The sequence below is a fragment of the Lynx canadensis genome, chromosome A1 (genome assembly GCF_007474595.2).
Source record: "Lynx canadensis isolate LIC74 chromosome A1, mLynCan4.pri.v2, whole genome shotgun sequence".
NCBI lineage: Eukaryota > Metazoa > Chordata > Mammalia > Carnivora > Felidae > Lynx > Lynx canadensis.
The window spans coordinates 188,438,360-188,454,695 of NC_044303.2; the positions used below are offsets into that span (position 1 = coordinate 188,438,360).

The following is a 16,336-nucleotide window of genomic DNA, read 5'->3' on the forward strand; positions in this document are numbered from 1 at the left end:
TTTCAGTAAACCTTTCAGCTTAGCATCATCAACTTGTTGGGAGTTGAGCCAGGGATTTTCTCTGGAGTCTCACCTTGCAGATGCATTGGAATTTAATGTCCCCAGCACACCAGTGCCCAGCTGCCAGCACCCTAAATCACCATCTCCCGGAACAAGCTCTCTGGGATGTTGTTCCTCTGCCCCCATCCCCCCTAAAAAGGGATGGTGGTGATGGTCATCTGTGGATAAACAGATTTAACCTAGAGTTTCCTAAAACTATGTGCATTTTTTTTCCTGAACAAATGTTTCAGGGATTCCAGTGAGCTAATATCTGATTCCTTTTTAGGAAGGAACAAAGTAGTATGCAGTATATAGTATGGCCCACAGATCCCTGTTCTTCAGGGAGTATAAAATTGGGCCTGGGGTGTCATGGAACACACACTGGGAAACATTGCCTTTGAAATGACTGAGAGTAGAGTATGTAATTTAGAATTCTTGAAGTTCCCAGTCCCTTATAAAACACCACCTTTTTCCTCTGTGTTCAACCCCTGCTGCTATTGGGTAGACTGACGCACCCCAAGGCAAGGACAGAGTTTTCTCTTTCCCCTAGAATTCAGCATCCCCAGGTTCTTACACCTCCTGGTCTTGGGGAGTATTTTGATTTGCACATTATGATAGTTTTATTCAACCTCTAAGATCCCGAGCAAACCATTTTTACTTCCCTTTTCATTTCAAGTATGTGCCATTCTCCAAATTTGGACGTTTTGTTAATTATTGAGTATTTCTTCTGTGTCAAGTATTAGAGTCACAGAGCTGAACAAGACAAACCCATCCCTTTTCTCATGATGTTTATTGTTGAGGAGTGAAGAAAGACACTCAAAGTGAATGGATGGATGGATGGATGGATGGATGGATGGATGGATGGATAGATAGATAGGTGGGGAAAAGTTCTAGGTGCTTGGGGAATATCTGAAAGGCATATGACCAGGAAGCACTGTTTTCAGAAGTGACTTTTAAGCTGAGATCTGAAGGAAGAATAGGTGAATGATGAGAAGTAAAACCATAAGGCAGTTAGAAAACAACACAGTACAAGACACCAAGTCTACAAAATGTAGACCTCCCTTCCTCCCTTCATATGAGAAAACAAGGGTGACCAGCTGAACTTTTACAGTGCACATGACCTTCAAACTCCTCTGAGGTTAGCCTCAAAATGCCGGCATAGCCTGTGTGTGAAGAGCACAAGCTGAATTTTCTCCCCCATCTGTCCTTCAGCAGTGACAAGCCAGGGTCCCTGCCCAGCAGTCCTGGCTGTGGGCTTGGGACCTGTTGAACTGCACTTCAGCCTGGCCTCACCTGTTCTCCCAAGCACATCTGAGACCAGCCCAGGTGTAGAGTGTTTGCTACCTCTGCCAAGGTCAGTGCCTCTGTGAGAAAGGGGAGAGCACTGGAGGAGCAGACACATGCATGGAATCTTCAGAAGCCTGTCCACACAGCCCTGCCGCCACTCTGTGTATTCCAGTTTGGGCTTTGTAGGTGTTGTGAGTCACTTGTCTTCAGCCTTTTTTGGAAAGCTGTCCCTCTCAATAATCCTCTTTCTGCCTTGGAATCCCCAGACAGAGCTCTTGGTCAGCAAGGAGAGTGGTTCCTAAAGGACGCAAGCCTTTCTGGACATGTACCACCTTCCTTTCCTCTAGAATGGTGCCTCTGGTCACAGAACTGTCCCGCATCATGGTGGAATTTCCCATTCAGGGCGCAGTATCCCCCGCATTGGTTACCCCAGGGAAGGATGCAGGGCTGGCTAAGGGAGACTGGGGCAGGACAGGGATGGCCACAGGCAGGGAGAAGCTTTCCCGCAGCTGGTGTTGGCTGAGGTGCATCATGAACACTCCATTCATTTATTCAAACATTCATTTGTTCATTCATTCAGCAGATATTTTTTAGCCCTTAACTGTGTGCCAGGTACCAGGGGTACAGCCCAGACCTGGAGAGAAAAATGACTCCCTCCCTCACAGAGATCACATTCTGCGGGGTGGAAGGAATAAACCCTTTATTGGACAGTCACTGCTCAGTGTAGGAACACACAGGCTGCTATGGGAGGGCAGTCGGGGAAGGCCTGTCTGGTGAGTGACCAGAACAGAGACCACAAGGATGAGAAATGGCCCAAATGCCAGAATGGGGATCTGGTGGAATCACGACACAACCTTATGATGAGGCAGCCATTGAAAATGCTAGGCAGCCATTGAAAATATGGTTTCTGATGCTGTCTTGAAGGGGGAGTTGGGCATACTTGTAGATTATGACTCCGTTTTGTAGAAGTTTGCACAGAGGAAAATATCTGAAGAATCCGTGTAAAGACGTGGCTCAGTCAGTTAAGTGTCTGACTCTTGATTTCAGCTCAGGTCATGATCTCACAGTTTGTGAGTTCAAGCCCTGTATCAGGCTTTGAGCTAATAGGGCAGAGCCTGCTTGGGATTCTTTGTCTTCCTCTCTCTTTATTCCCTCCCCCGCTTGTGTGTGTGCACACTCTCTCTCAAAAATAAATAAATAAACATTAAAAAAAGGAATCCATGTAAAACTTACTAGGACTTTTCATGAGAGATCGTAAGTGATATTTGTTATTTTTTTCTACTTTAGAAAAGTTGTCAGTGAATATATCATTTATAATTAGTAAAACGGAAAAAGAAAAAAAGGTCACTACTTCTGGGTTGGACCTGGGTGGGGCCTTGCATCTTGTGAGGACGAAGTGGGATATTTAGCACAGTGCTGACATGGGGCATGTTATTATTAAAGGGCTGACTTTCTCAAAGACGTGACATGAAGTTACCAGGGAATCCTTGGGGATACATTTTGAGCTGGGCCTTAATACAGTGGGTATCTAGTCCCTCCCTCTGTTTCTTTTCAGACTGGAAACACAGTATTGAAGTAATAAAATGTCTATACATTGAATGTTTTTAAAATTTCAGTCTTTTTTTGAATATTACTTTTCAATTTATTTTTATTAAAGTGTAGTTGACATACGATGTTATTAGTTTCAGATGTACAGCATGGTAATTTGACAATTTTATACATTAAGCTGTGCTCACCATGATAAGTATTATTATCATCTGTCACCATACAATGCTATTACAGTATATTGACTGTATTCCCATGCTGTACTTTTCATCCCTGAAGCACTCTTTTTTTATGGGCATAACATTATATTAGTTTCAGGTGTACAACATAAGGATTCAATATTTGTACATTTTGGGAAATGATCGCCACAATAAGTATAGTTAGCATTTGTCACTTCACGTAGTTACATTTTTTTCTCACGATGAGAACTTTTAGGATTTATCTCTTAGCAACTTTCAAATGCAGAATACGATATTACTGTCTTCACCATGCTGTACATTATATCCCCAGGACTTATTTACTTTACAGTTATAAGTTTGTACCTTTTCACTCCATTCACCCATTTCGCCCACCTCCCACCTCCTTGCCACTGGCAACCACCAGTCTGTTCTCTGTGAGTTTGCTTTTTTTTTTTAACTTTGAATGTTTCTTTTTTCTTTTTTTTTTTTTTTTAAATTTTTTTTTCAACGTTTATTTATTTTTGGGACAGAGAGAGACAGAGCATGAACAGGGGAGGGGCAGAGAGAGAGGGAGACACAGAATCGGAAACAGGCTCCAGGCTCTGAGCCATCAGCCCAGAGCCCGACGCGGGGCTCGAACTCACGGACCGCGAGATCGTGACCTGGCTGAAGTCGGACGCTTAACCGACTGCGCCACCCAGGCACCCCTGAATGTTTCTTTTTTAAAAAATCCACAGTGTTGAAAGCATGAAAATAAAAATCACACAAGATCTCAGCCCTCCAAGATACTGCTGTTAACATTTTGTTGTATATCTAATAGTTTCTTCTTGTCCACTGTTACTGTTTTTTTAAAGCTTATTTATTTTGAGAGAGCCCAAGAGTGTGAGTGGGGGAGGGGCAGAGAAGGAGGAAGAGAGAGAATCCCAAGAGCAGGCTCTGCACTGTCAGCACAGAGCCCGACGTGGGGCTTGAACTCTTGAACTGTGAGATCATGACCTGAGCCAAAACCAAGAGTCTGACACTTAACCAACTGAGCCACCCACGCGCCCTTCCATTGTTATTACTTTTAAAAACCAAAATAGGGGCGCCTGGGTGGCTCAGGAAGTTGGGCGTCTGACTTCGGCACAGGTCAAGATCTCGTGGCTCAGGTCAAGGTCTCGCGGTCAGTGGGTTCCAGCCCTGCGTCAGGCTCTGTGCTGACAGCTCGGAGCCTGAAGCCTGGAGCCTGGAGCTTGGAGCCTTCTTCGGGTTCTGTGTCTTAGTCTCTCACTGTTGCCCCTCCCCTGCTCGTGCTCTGTCTCTCTCTCAAAAATAAACAAACATTAAAGATAATAATAATAATAAATAATAAAAACCAAAATAAACTTTGATAACAGAAGTGTTTTTTGGTAAGGTGGATTGCACTCCCTGCACCTGAACTCCGTCACGGCCGCTTGTCCCTGTGCCCCAGCCTGCTCATCTCTGGTTATGGCTGAGGAACTCGTGCTCTCTTGTCTGGCTCAGGTGATAAAGGGCCAGCAGCTTGTGAGGGAGAGTTTCTGGAAGCCTCTGCCTGTCCTGCTACGCCTCCTTTTCTGTGCCCTCCTCCCAGCTTTTCTGCTGGCCACAGAGATGTTGCCCCTGCCCTGCCGAGAGGAAGGTCACTCTGCCTGGCCCTGTTCCTGCCCTTCCTGCCCCTTTCCGCCCACACTGGCTGCTGAGTGCCTGCCAAGTGCCTGCCTAATCCGGGAGGGCTTTACAGGCCGCCCCTTGCAGGCTGCTCTTTTGTTTCTGGAATCCAGGCCCCTCACCAGGAGGGTGGCTTCATGCACCCAGGCTGCTGTGGCCTTTAAGCTGACTTAGGTCAAAAGTGCTTGGGGAGGAATGCGGATCCTTAGAGCAAAGCCCTTGTAATGAAGGCCTTTTCCCCCTTAATTGGGTTACAGAAGGAATCAGCTGGGCTCTCAAACTAAACAGGGTAGGCATGCTGGCGTCCCACATTGTTGTTCATTTGCCAAGGAATCACCCTTCTCAGTGCCAGAAGCTGAGGCTGACTCCTCATTCCATTTGACTTCAGGGTTCTGTGGAGGACAAGGGGGATGGGTAGGTTTCCTTCTCTGCAGAGGCCCCCAGGCCCAGCTATAAACCGTCAGGTAGAAAGCTTCCCTTCACCCACCAAAGCATTCCATCCAACAGTTCCTCTGAGAGTCCAGAGAGCCTTTGACAGAGGCAGATAAGCTCAGTTTATCTGAAGTTTGATTGCCCAGCTTGAGGGAAAGGCCACTAATGCTTACTGATTGCTGTCAAGTGCTAAATATTTTACAGTTAGGGCAGTGTGACCCCCATTTTTCAAATGTGCCCCATTTTTCAAAAGTGCCTGGGGAGGAATGTGGATCCTTAGAGCAAAGCCCTTGTAATGAAGGCCTTTTCCCCCTTAATTGGGTTACAGAAGGAATCAGCTGGGCTGATGAGGGCCCAAATGAGAGCACTGGGGTTCCGAATTCACATGCCCGAGGTTAATAACTGGGGTGGACCTGAGATTCCATCCCAGAACTGCCTGACTTAACTATCTGTGCCAGACTGCTCCCCAATATGTGGGGAGAGGAGTGTATTTGATGCACCATGGTACGTTACAGTATTCATTCTTTTTGTTTTTTAAAGACTATGTTTTTAAAACAGTGTGAGGTTCACAGCAATATTGAACAGAAGGTACGAAGATGTTCCATGTACCAGTTGCCCCCGCATACATGCACAGCCTCCCCCATATCCACATGCCCCACCAGAGGAGTACATTTGTTACAGTTGATGAACCTCATGACACATAAGTGTCACTTAAAGTCTTTTGTTTTTAATGTTTCTTTTTGAGAGAGAGAGGGAGAGGCAGAGAGAATCTCACGCAGGCTCCGCACTGCCAGTGAAGAGCCTGATGCCAGGCTTGAACCCACAAACTATGAGATCATGACCTGAGCTGAAATCAAGAGGCGCTTAACTGACTGAGCCACCCAGGTGCCCCTGTCACTTAAAGTCTTTGGTTTACATTAGAGTTCAGCCTTGGTGTTGTACATTCTGTGGGTTTGGACAAATGTATAATGATGTGTATCCATCATTATAATATACGGAGTAGTTTCATTGCCCTAGAAAATCCTCTGTGTTTGGCCTGTTCTCTCCCTCCTCCACCCATCCCCTGGCAACCACTGATCTTTTAACCCTCTCCATAGTTTTGCCTTTTCCAGAATGTCATACAGTTGGAATCATATAGTATTTAGCCTTTTCAGATTGGATTCTTTCTCTGAGTAATGTGCATTTAAGTTTCTTTCTTGCCTTAAAAAAAAATTTTTTTTTTTAAGTTTTGTTTATTTTGAGAGAGAGAGAGCATTAATAGGGGAGGGCAGAGAGAAGGAGAGAGCGAGAATCCCAGGCAGGCTCCACAGAGTCCAATGTGGGGCTCAAACTCAGGAACCGATGAGATCATGACCTGAGCTGGAGTCAGACACTTAGAGCCACCCAGGCGCCCCTCCTCCTTGCCTTTTCATGACTATCCATTCCTTTTTACTCCTGCAGATAGTTTTTGAGCACCTCCCTCTGGGCACTGGGCAAATGGTATAGGCAAAGTGGACTTGACCTCCACCCTCCAGAGCTAGAGTTTAGCAGGAAGACACATGTAAATAAGTACATACTTGGCCGTGAAGAATAGCATGCTAAGAGAACAAGGGGGGCTTGATTTGGAATGATGAGGAGTCAAAGAAAACTTAGGAAGGGACTTTTAAACCAATATCTGAGGAATGAGCAGAAATGGGGGTGAAGAGCATCGCAGATGGCTGTTCTACTTTCAGAATCCTGCCCACTTTTGACACTCAGCCTCTTCTGGGAAGCCCTATTTGCCAAATCCTTCTTGAACCATACTGTTGCCTGTTCCAAAGGAACATAACTTTTTCTTTTTTTTTTTTTTATCTTTTTTTTAACATTTATTCATTTTTGAGAGACAGTGACAGAGCGTGAGTGGGGGAGGGGCAGAGAGAGAGAAGGAGACACAGAATCTGAGCAGGCTCCAGGCTCTGAGCTGTCAGCACAGAGCCCAATGCAGGTCTCGAACTCACGAGCCGCGAGATCATGACCTGAGCCAAAGTCGGAAGCTCAACCCATCCAATGAGCCACCCAGGTGCCCCCTTCATAACTTTCTGTTTTATGCATGGATGACTTCCTTTGGGAATCTGCTCACGCCAGCAGACCCTTTCCTCAGGAAAGTATACAGAGGGAGCTCTCTTCTCCCAGTTGACACAGGAGAAAGTCCAGAAGGAGTTAAGCTTGGCCGAATTGAGCAGTCAGGGAAGTCAGGACTCTGCATATCTGACCTGTTGTGTTTTGGGACTCTGAACTGCCTTGATGGGGGCAGTGCAGTCTGGGCCAAAGGTCACTTGTCTCATTTCCGGCAGCTGCTGCCTACGAAACACCAAGGATCTGTGACTGTGGTTGCGTCTTGTCAAGAGCCTCAGAGCCGGCTGTTTAGAGGAAATACCCAAGTAGCCTGCAGGCTTGTGGGGGCTGCCGGAGGGTGGAGGAGGAGGCTGCTTTTGCAGCTGCAGCCCCGCATTGGCTGCTGCTACCAGGTGTCTGGACATAGCCCTGTAGGAGCCTGGCTGAGAGATCTTCATGCGTAGCCACGCTACCAGTGTTTATGCCCTGCTCTAAGCCCTTCAGGGGCTCTCTGTTGCCCGCGGAGCAGGCTAGATGTCTTAGCAGGGCGCACAAGATGGGACTGCCCGCCGTCCTCACCTGCTTGTCTGGGCACACCCTACTGTCTGGCTGTTCAAGTGCCCCGATTCCCTGGATGGGACACCTGTGTAGCTTTGCCAATGCAGTTTTTCCTGCTGAGCTTCCTCCCTTCCTGTATCTTCAACAGTCACTTCCTAAACGTCCTTCCAAATCCTGGCTGGATGGATCTCTCCTCCTTGAAGCCTCCACTGCTGCTCCCTACTGATGGGCTGAGGGCATTCTCCACTCACCACTGCAGTTCATTCCTCTTTCCTCCCCAGCTCTCCCCCTCCCTGCCTTTATTCCTTCCACAGCTAGTATTAGGTACCTGATGATGTTCGGACACCCCAGGGTGCTGAGAAAACAGGGATGAGCCAGAGCAGACCCAGACCCTGCCCTCAAGGAGTTTGAAATCCCACAGTGGCCCATAAATTCATCAGACAATGAAGATGAATAATACACAAGTCAAATCTTTTCTTTAAAAAAGTTAAACTGACAATAAAAGATTGTCTCTGTGATTTAAATGAAAAAAACCGGGGTGCCCCCCTGGCTCAGTTGGTGGAGCTTGCGACTCTTCATCTCGAGGTCATGAATTCGAGCCCCATGTTGGGTGTAGAGATTACTTTAAAAAAAAAAAGACAGGTTGAGAAAAAGGTACATTGACAGTCTTGTGGTCTCAGATCCCTTGCAGGTTAAGTAAAGCCTGGGGTTTCAGGACTTTGTCAAACTCCAGTTTATGTGTAAACATGAGGGAGAGAGAGTACTTTGTTCACCTTGGAGCACCTTCCATGAGCAGAGCCCTGAGGTTAGCACGAGAGATGTCCTGGGCTCAGAGCTCTGTGAGGGAACAAGCCAGAAGAGGAGAGATCCCAGCGTGAAATCTCAACGCAGGCTTCACTTTCACAGGGAAGGCCTTTCTCCCTTTGAGAAGATGGGGGCGTTCACTGCTCAGGGTTTTCCTTTGTAGTGTTTCGTCTTTGTTTTTGTTTTTTAAGGAGGCTCCATACTCAGTACCGAGCCCAACGCGGGGCTTGAACTCATGACCCTGAGATCAAGACCTGAGCTGACATCAAGAATCAGATGCTTAAGGGGCACCTGGGTGGCTCAGTTGGTTAAGCGTCCAACTTCAGCTCAGGTCATGATCTCGCAGTCTGTGAGTTCGAGCCCCACGTCGGGCTCTGGGCTGATGGCTCAGAGCCTGGAGCCTGCTTCCGATTCTGTGTCTCCCTCTCTCTCTGCCCCTTCCCCATTCATGCTCTGTCTCTCTCTGTCTCAAAAATAAATAAACATTAAAAAAAAAGAAGAATCAGATGCTTAACCAACTGAGCCACCCAGGCACCCCTCCTTTGTAGTGTTGATCACCGTTTGGAATTGTGTAATTGCCTTATTATTTGGTTCCCATCTCTTACTGGTCTAGAAACTCCATGTGAATGGTAAAAAGATGGCTTTATTGAAATATAATTCATATATCATAAAACTCACCCTTTGAAAGTATACAATTCAGTTGCCTTTAGCATATTAAGCATTGTGCAACCATCAACACTATCTAATTTCAGAATGTTTTCATGATCCCAAAAAGAAACCATTAGCAGTCACCCCCCCCCCCCCTGCCCATTAACTTCCACCCATCCCTAGCTCCCAGCAACTACTAATGTACTTTATGTTTGTATGGATTTGCCTATACTGGACATACCATATAAATGGGATCATACAATATGTGGCCTTTTATGACTAGCTTTTTTTCACTTAGCATAATGTTTTCAAGGGTCATTCATATTCTTTCCTTTTTATGGCCAAGTAATATTGCGTGGTGTATGGATACATTTTGTTTTTCCATTCATCAGTTGATGCACATTTGGGTTGTTTCCATTTGGAGACTGTTAGTGATGCAGGTTGGCTGCGTCCGAGGACCCAGAGGAAATCCTGCAGGACCAGCCAAGAGGGTCTTTGGCTTCTCACAGGATAGAAATTAAGCACAAGCCGAGAGGAAGTGAGAGCAGCATTTATTGAGGACATAAAGCAGATACAGACAGAGTGGGCGACTCAGAAAGGAAAGAGGTGTGAGTCTCATGTTTGCTTGGGGTCTGGGGTTTTCATTGAGGATTATGGTCAATGCACGTGTCTTCTCAGGCATCCAGCAACAAAGAGAAGTGTTTAGGTGTCCTCCATCAGTCACTTATGCCCTGGAGCGAATGGTCTTGGTGAGTCAGTGGTCTTGGAAAATGGTTCACGAGGACCCACCTCATCACTCCTTAGATGTTATCTGCTGCGCTGAATGACTCCAAAGAAATCATTAACTCCATGCCCTTTATAAGGAGGACATACATTATCTGTACCATAAAGTGTGTGTAGAGTGGAGGTATAGGTCCTAGCAAGAATAGAGGCAACAAAAAAGTAGTCTTTCATGGGGTCCATTCAGTTTCCCTATCTTGTTATGAATAAAGCTGTTAGAAACATTCCTATACAAGTTTTTGTGTGTCCATGTTTTCATTTCTCTTGGGCATACAGCAAGGATTGGAATTGCTGGGTCACGTGCTTCCTCTGTGCTTCACGTTTTGAGGAACTACCAGAGTGTTCTCCACAGTGGCTGCACCATTTTACCTTCCCACCACCAGTGGATGAGAGTTCCAGTTTGTCACATCCTCACCAACACGTGTTTATTTTCTGATTTTGTTTTTCTAGTAGCAATTGTAATGGGTGTGAGGTGGTATCTCACTGTGGTTTTTGATTTGCATTTCCCTAATGATTGAGTGTTGCGCATCTTTTCATGTACTTATTGGCCATTTCCATGTCTTCTTTGCAGAAATATCTATTCAGTCCTTTGTCCATTTTGAACTGCGTTGTCTTTTTATTGTTGAGTTGTGGGAATTCCTTATTCTGGATACAGCCTCTTATTGATACATGATTTCCAAACATTTTCTCCCGTTCTGTGGGTTGTCTTTTCACTTTCTTGATGTTGTCTTTCGAAGTACGAAGGTTTTACATTTTGAAGTCCAAGTTAGATGATCTTGCTTCTAGTTCTGTTGCTTCTAGTCACATCAAAGAAACCATTGCCTAAGTGATGAAGATTTGCTCCTTTTGTAAGAGTTTGATGGTTTTAATCTTCCATTTAGATGTATGTCTATCTTATTCTAGGTTATATCCCCAGTGCCTAGAATAATGTCTGATGTATAGAAGGCACTCAATACTTACCGAGTTAAATGAATTAATTAATATATTTTGAATGAATAAATGAATGAATGAATGAACAGATATCTCTTGTCCCAGAGCTGTTGCTATCTCAGTAGAGCCACACTGAGAAAGTGGCTGAGAAAGTGGCATGATACAGACAAGGGGCTCCAGTCTGTTTTAATCTCACCCCCAGGGAACCTGCCTTTAGTAAGCTCTCACAGTTCCTTTTCTGCCAGGTCCCCCTTTCCCACTGTCCCTCAATTTTGCTTCTCTTTAGTTTCCCTACTTGACAAAATATAGCTACGGCATTTCCTAAATAAATCATATCTGGCCTACTTTGGTTAAATTGCAAATATAGCAGATATATAAGAAAATTTTTCCTGTCATTAAAAATCTTGGTTGGCTTGATATTTCTCTTGTTGGCTTATGTTGGAGAAATAAATTTGGATAACATGGCAGTGTACAAATTACAAAGTAAAAGTTGCCTCCTTGGGTGGAGGGAAATATGTTTGGAATTTACTTTTAGAAAAAAAATGTATGTGCATGCAGAGAGAGAAAATGTAAAATGAAAACTGAGGAGCCTGGGTGAAGGGTATTTCAGGAGTTCTTTGTACTATTATTTTAACAGCTTTTTGTGTATTAAATATTTTTTAAATGTTTTGTTTTTTTTTTTAAAGAAAGAGAGAGAGAGTGCAGGGGAGGGGCAGAGAGAGAAGGAGAGAATCCCAAGCAGGCTCTGTACTACCATCACAGAGCCCGATGTGGGGCTCGAACTCACGAGCCGTGAGATCATGACCTGATCCGAGATCAAGAATCAGATGCTTAACCAACTGAGCCACTCAGATGCCCCATATATTAAATATTTTTTAAAATTCATCTCTCACAATCCCACCCAGAGAGGCAATTAGGCTGGGGTCCCTGAGAGGTCACTGTGTGCTGGGTGTTTACATTCATTTTCTATTTAATCCTCCCCTCAGCTGTTGAGGAAGAGGCAAAGGTGAAGGCAGGGGACCGTGCTGGCACGACTTGGTTGAGTAGTGCAACTGGAATTGGGATGTGGGTCTCTGACCTCCAGGCCTATATTCTTTTATGGCTTATATATCTCAAATACTAATCCTTTCCCCAGGGAATGACTGGTGTCTTTGGTGCCTATTATCTCCTTCATGTGCCTCTGTCATCATATCCTTGACACTTCACGAGCCTGTGCTCACTGAGGGCAGATGGGAGATGGTCCAGGAGTTTCTGGAATAGAGGGGCTGCCATCCTGGGACTTGAAGGGTCTGGAGGGAATCACTGCCCCTCACCAGCCGGCAGGCAGGCCCCCGTGTCTCGCTTTCCTGGGGCATCCGAGGCTCTCAGGAGGCAGCCCTGACCCCCCTTCTGTCCCTCCTGTCCTCCAGGAGCTGAAGCTGCCCGCCTTCCGAGCCCACTCCCCACTGTTGAAGAGCCGCCGGTTCTTTGTGGACATCCTGACCCTGCTGAGCAGCCACTGTCAGCTGTGCCCCTCGGCCCGGCACCTGGCTGTCTACCTGCTGGACCACTTCCTGGACCGCTACAACATCACCACCTCCAAGCAGCTGTATGCCGTGGCGGTCTCCTGCCTCCTGCTCGCAAGTATGTGGAAACCGCTGCTTCCCACCCACTCCCCCCTCTCCTTAGAGCCTGGGTGCTCCTGAGTCATTTTACATTTCTGAGGTCTTTGCACATCTTCTGTGTCCATCCTTTGCTGAATGCAAACTATAGTCATAATAATCAACACTTTCTTTAGCGTCTGTAATGTTCCAGGCTAAGTGATAAGGATTTTAGCATCTTGATTTTAATGCATCCACACCATGACCCAAGGAGACAGAGAGACAGATACTTGTAGTACCCCCATCTTACCGAGACATAGAGAGATTAAGAAGCTTGCCTTGGGTCATCTAGCTAGTATATAGCAGACACAGTTTGGGCCCAGAACTGCGTGGTGCCAGAACCTGTACTCTTAAGGCAGTGTCACCAGAGGCATAGGGCCTCTGAGTGTGCTATTAGGGGAATGTATGTTAGGGGAAACCCTAACAACCACTGTTCTTAGAGGTATGTAGAAATGTGACTGCTTGATTGGGGCCAACCAAGACCCATTGTGTTGTCACCAGGCCTGGACACCAGGCCTCAATCGTCCATTGAGGCCCAACAAAAAACACAGCATAGCTGTCTGTCTGTCTGCCTCAGTAGGGACTACCGCCTGACTATGCTGCTCAGGTCATGTGCTTAAAACACAGTTCTGTCATGTCATCCTGCTACTTAAAATCGCTCCCTGGTTTACCAACAATCTGAGGATAGGGATCGTCTATCAAGGTCCTGTCTGTCTGACCTCATACATTTCCCCTCTTCAGGCACTGAATCCCAGCTAGGCCCCTTCCTGTCACAGAACTTTGCCCATGCTGTCTCCTCTGCCTAGAAAGCTTCCCCACCCCACCTGTCTGGACCCAATTAAATGTCACTCAGGCCCCACATCCTTGAGAAAGCCTTCCCCCACACACTCAGCAAATACACATTTCCATGGCATCATGCACTCTTAATTAACACCCACCCCCGCTACTAAACAGTAAGTTTTGGGGAGGGAAAGGAACCTAGTACATCATAAGACCTGAAAAAAATATTTGTGGAATAAAGGAAATGAATGAAGCTAGAGGTTCCTTCCGAGCTGGGCTTTCACACCTCTCCAAGGTGCCCTTAACGGAAAGGAGTGACGTGCCCCAAAGTGGCTAGCTACAATTATGACATTTCCTTGACATCTAGTATTTTCTTCTTACAATTCAGTCAGAGTTTACATTCCCCTCTACAATATGTTATCATCCTGTTTTATTATATTGGCCCCTCTCCAATCCTTGAGTCCCACCGATGCCACAAGAGGATGGTACCCATTTTCTCCTATGGCTCTGTCCTCTGCATGCTGCCCTGAACCCCTGTGGCCACGATCACCCAGTTCCAGAAGCACAGCTATAGAGTTTTAAACATTCTGTATTGTTTTCCACCATGGCACTTTCCACCTGTTATTCTAATCCCTTTGGCTGCTTTGGGTGTACAGTCTTCCAATTTGATTTGCTCTACCTTGGGCCAGCTGATTTCCTGTGTTCTACAGAGAAGTCAGTCTTGCTGGGTGGGAATCCAGTCTGCTTGGTACCTCAAAGTCCCAAAACAACATGTAGCTCTCTTCCGTCTTGGGAAGAGATGCAGGGCTTGCAAGATATCACTGTCGGCCGAGGGCAGAACGGGTATCACATTTCAGGCGGCCTAGGAGAAGTCCGCGCCATGGCCTTTGGCCTGCTGCTGTCTGTGATCTATGGGCTGCATCGAGGCCCCATGGGGGCAGGGGACTTAGATTTCCATGAGGCCATGGAGGCTGTCCTCCAGCGTCTGTCTGGGGAGCTGGGACGTGAGGCGCACACTGGAGACTCCTTTGTGCTGCCGCCGTCATGGCAGAGGGAAGAGGGCCTTTCAGACAGAGAGGCAGACACCCCCACCCACATGTCTGAGGGCAGCAGCCAGCCTAGGGCAGCAGGAACGGATTTTTCAGGACACCTGCCATATGCTCAGAGGCCCAAGGAAAGAAAAGTTTCCATGACAGCCTGAAATCCTATTCATTGCTCCCTCCCCTCTCCCCAGGCTGACTATTAGCCACAAGGGGGGGCGGGGTGGTCACCTTGCCTCAGGAAGTTTTGAGTTCTGCTAATTCTGTACCAGATAATTCCTAGATAAGAAGAGTAACATTTCTTGCACCCACCTGTCAGTTTTTCAGTTTTTAGAGCTGTTTCCAGATAAGAGCCTTTGCACAGATGGAACCTTCTCACCTACCTGCAGCCCCCTCTGCCCCCATAAATCAAGGGTCAGTCAAGGGTCCATATCTTGGTCAGACCAGTGGAAGTCAAGGGTCAGACCAATGGAAGGAGGTGGAAAAGCAAGAGCTTATAGGTTGTTCCATGGTGGACTTGGTCTTCCTATGATTGAGTTAACTGTTCATGTAACCTACACGGGATAGAATCCTACCATAAATATAATCTAGATGTAAGTATACTGTAAATATAGTAGAGCCACTGTCTTCTTTAATCTTTCATCTTTTACAGCTTCCCAGCCCCTCTTTTTGTTGTTGTTATAGCTGTTTAATTAAAAGGATAATTTGGCAGCATGGAGACCCCACAACTTCCAGGTGAATGGGCTTTGTCAGCATGCCATAACTGTCATCCTGGTGGCCACAGCTTTATTACTTACTAGCCCCTTTCTCCACACCCAGCTGTGTGTCAAGCACTTAACACCCATGTCTCGTGGAATCCTCCCAACCAGCCTATGTGGTTGTGCTGTCATCTGCCCATTCTGTAAGCTCAGAGAGGCTGAGTAACTTGCCTATGATCACACAGCTCAGGAGTTTTGTTTGTTTTTTAAATGCGGTAAAATTCGTATCACAACATGAAATTTACCCTTTTAGCCATTGTGAACCATACAGTTTCACGGCGTTTAGTACATCCATTCACACTGCTGTGCAACTGTTGCCTCTCTCTAGTTCCAGAACATTTTCATCCCCCTGAAAGGAACACTTGTATCCATTAAGTGGCCACTTCCCATTCCTTCCCACCACAGCCGCTGGCAGCCATTAATCTGTGTTCTATCTGTACGGATTTGCCTGTTCTGGACATTTCGTGTGAAAGGAATCCTACAGTACATGACCTTTTGTCTGCTTTCTTTCACTTAATGTTTTCAGGGTTCATCCAAGTTGTAGCGCACATCAGTCCTTCATTCCTTGTCATGGCTGAATAACACTGTTGTATGGGCATACCACAATTTGTTTATCCATTTATCTGTTGATGGACATTTGGGTTGTTTCCACCTTTTGGCTGTTATTATTAGTGCTGCTATGAACGTTCAGTACCAGTTTTGTTTGAACACCTGTTTTCACTTCTTTTAGGCAGAAGCCTAAGAGTGGAATTGCTGATTAGAATTGGCTCTTCAGTGTTGAACTTTTTAAGGAAACCCAGAGTTTTGCTTTTGCCTAGCTACTGCTGCTCCGAGATGACTGGGTGTTGAGTGCTTGGCCAGGGCATGAAGCAACCTGAGAAGGAGAGAGGGTGGGGAAGAAAACCAAAAAGGCAGGAGGCATGACCAGGGTGGCCTTTTTGGTAGGGCAGCATGGCCTTAAATGTGAGACGTTGTTATTACAATCAAAAAGGTATGAGATACATTTTTATTATTAAAAAATCCAAAAGATACAGTAGTATAAAAATTCATTTCCGGGATGTCTTGGTGGCTTAATCAGTTGAGTGTCCAACTCTTGATTTCATCTCAGGTCATGATCCCAGAGGTGTGGGATTGAGCCCTGCATCGGGCTCCATGCCAAACATGGAGCCTGCTTA

General features: G+C 46.1%; 1 protein-coding gene across 3 annotated transcripts in view; it reads left to right on the top strand.

The window, feature by feature from the left end:
* Positions 1-16,336, top strand: part of CCNJL (cyclin J like) — a 60,824-nt gene that overhangs the window by 17,283 nt on the left and 27,205 nt on the right. For all 3 annotated transcript variants that reach the window (XM_030328164.1, XM_030328156.1, XM_030328169.1), the window contains one exon: positions 12,353-12,566. In XM_030328164.1, coding sequence (XP_030184024.1) covers positions 12,353-12,566 — 214 coding nt within the window. The remainder of the gene's footprint in view (positions 1-12,352; positions 12,567-16,336) is intronic.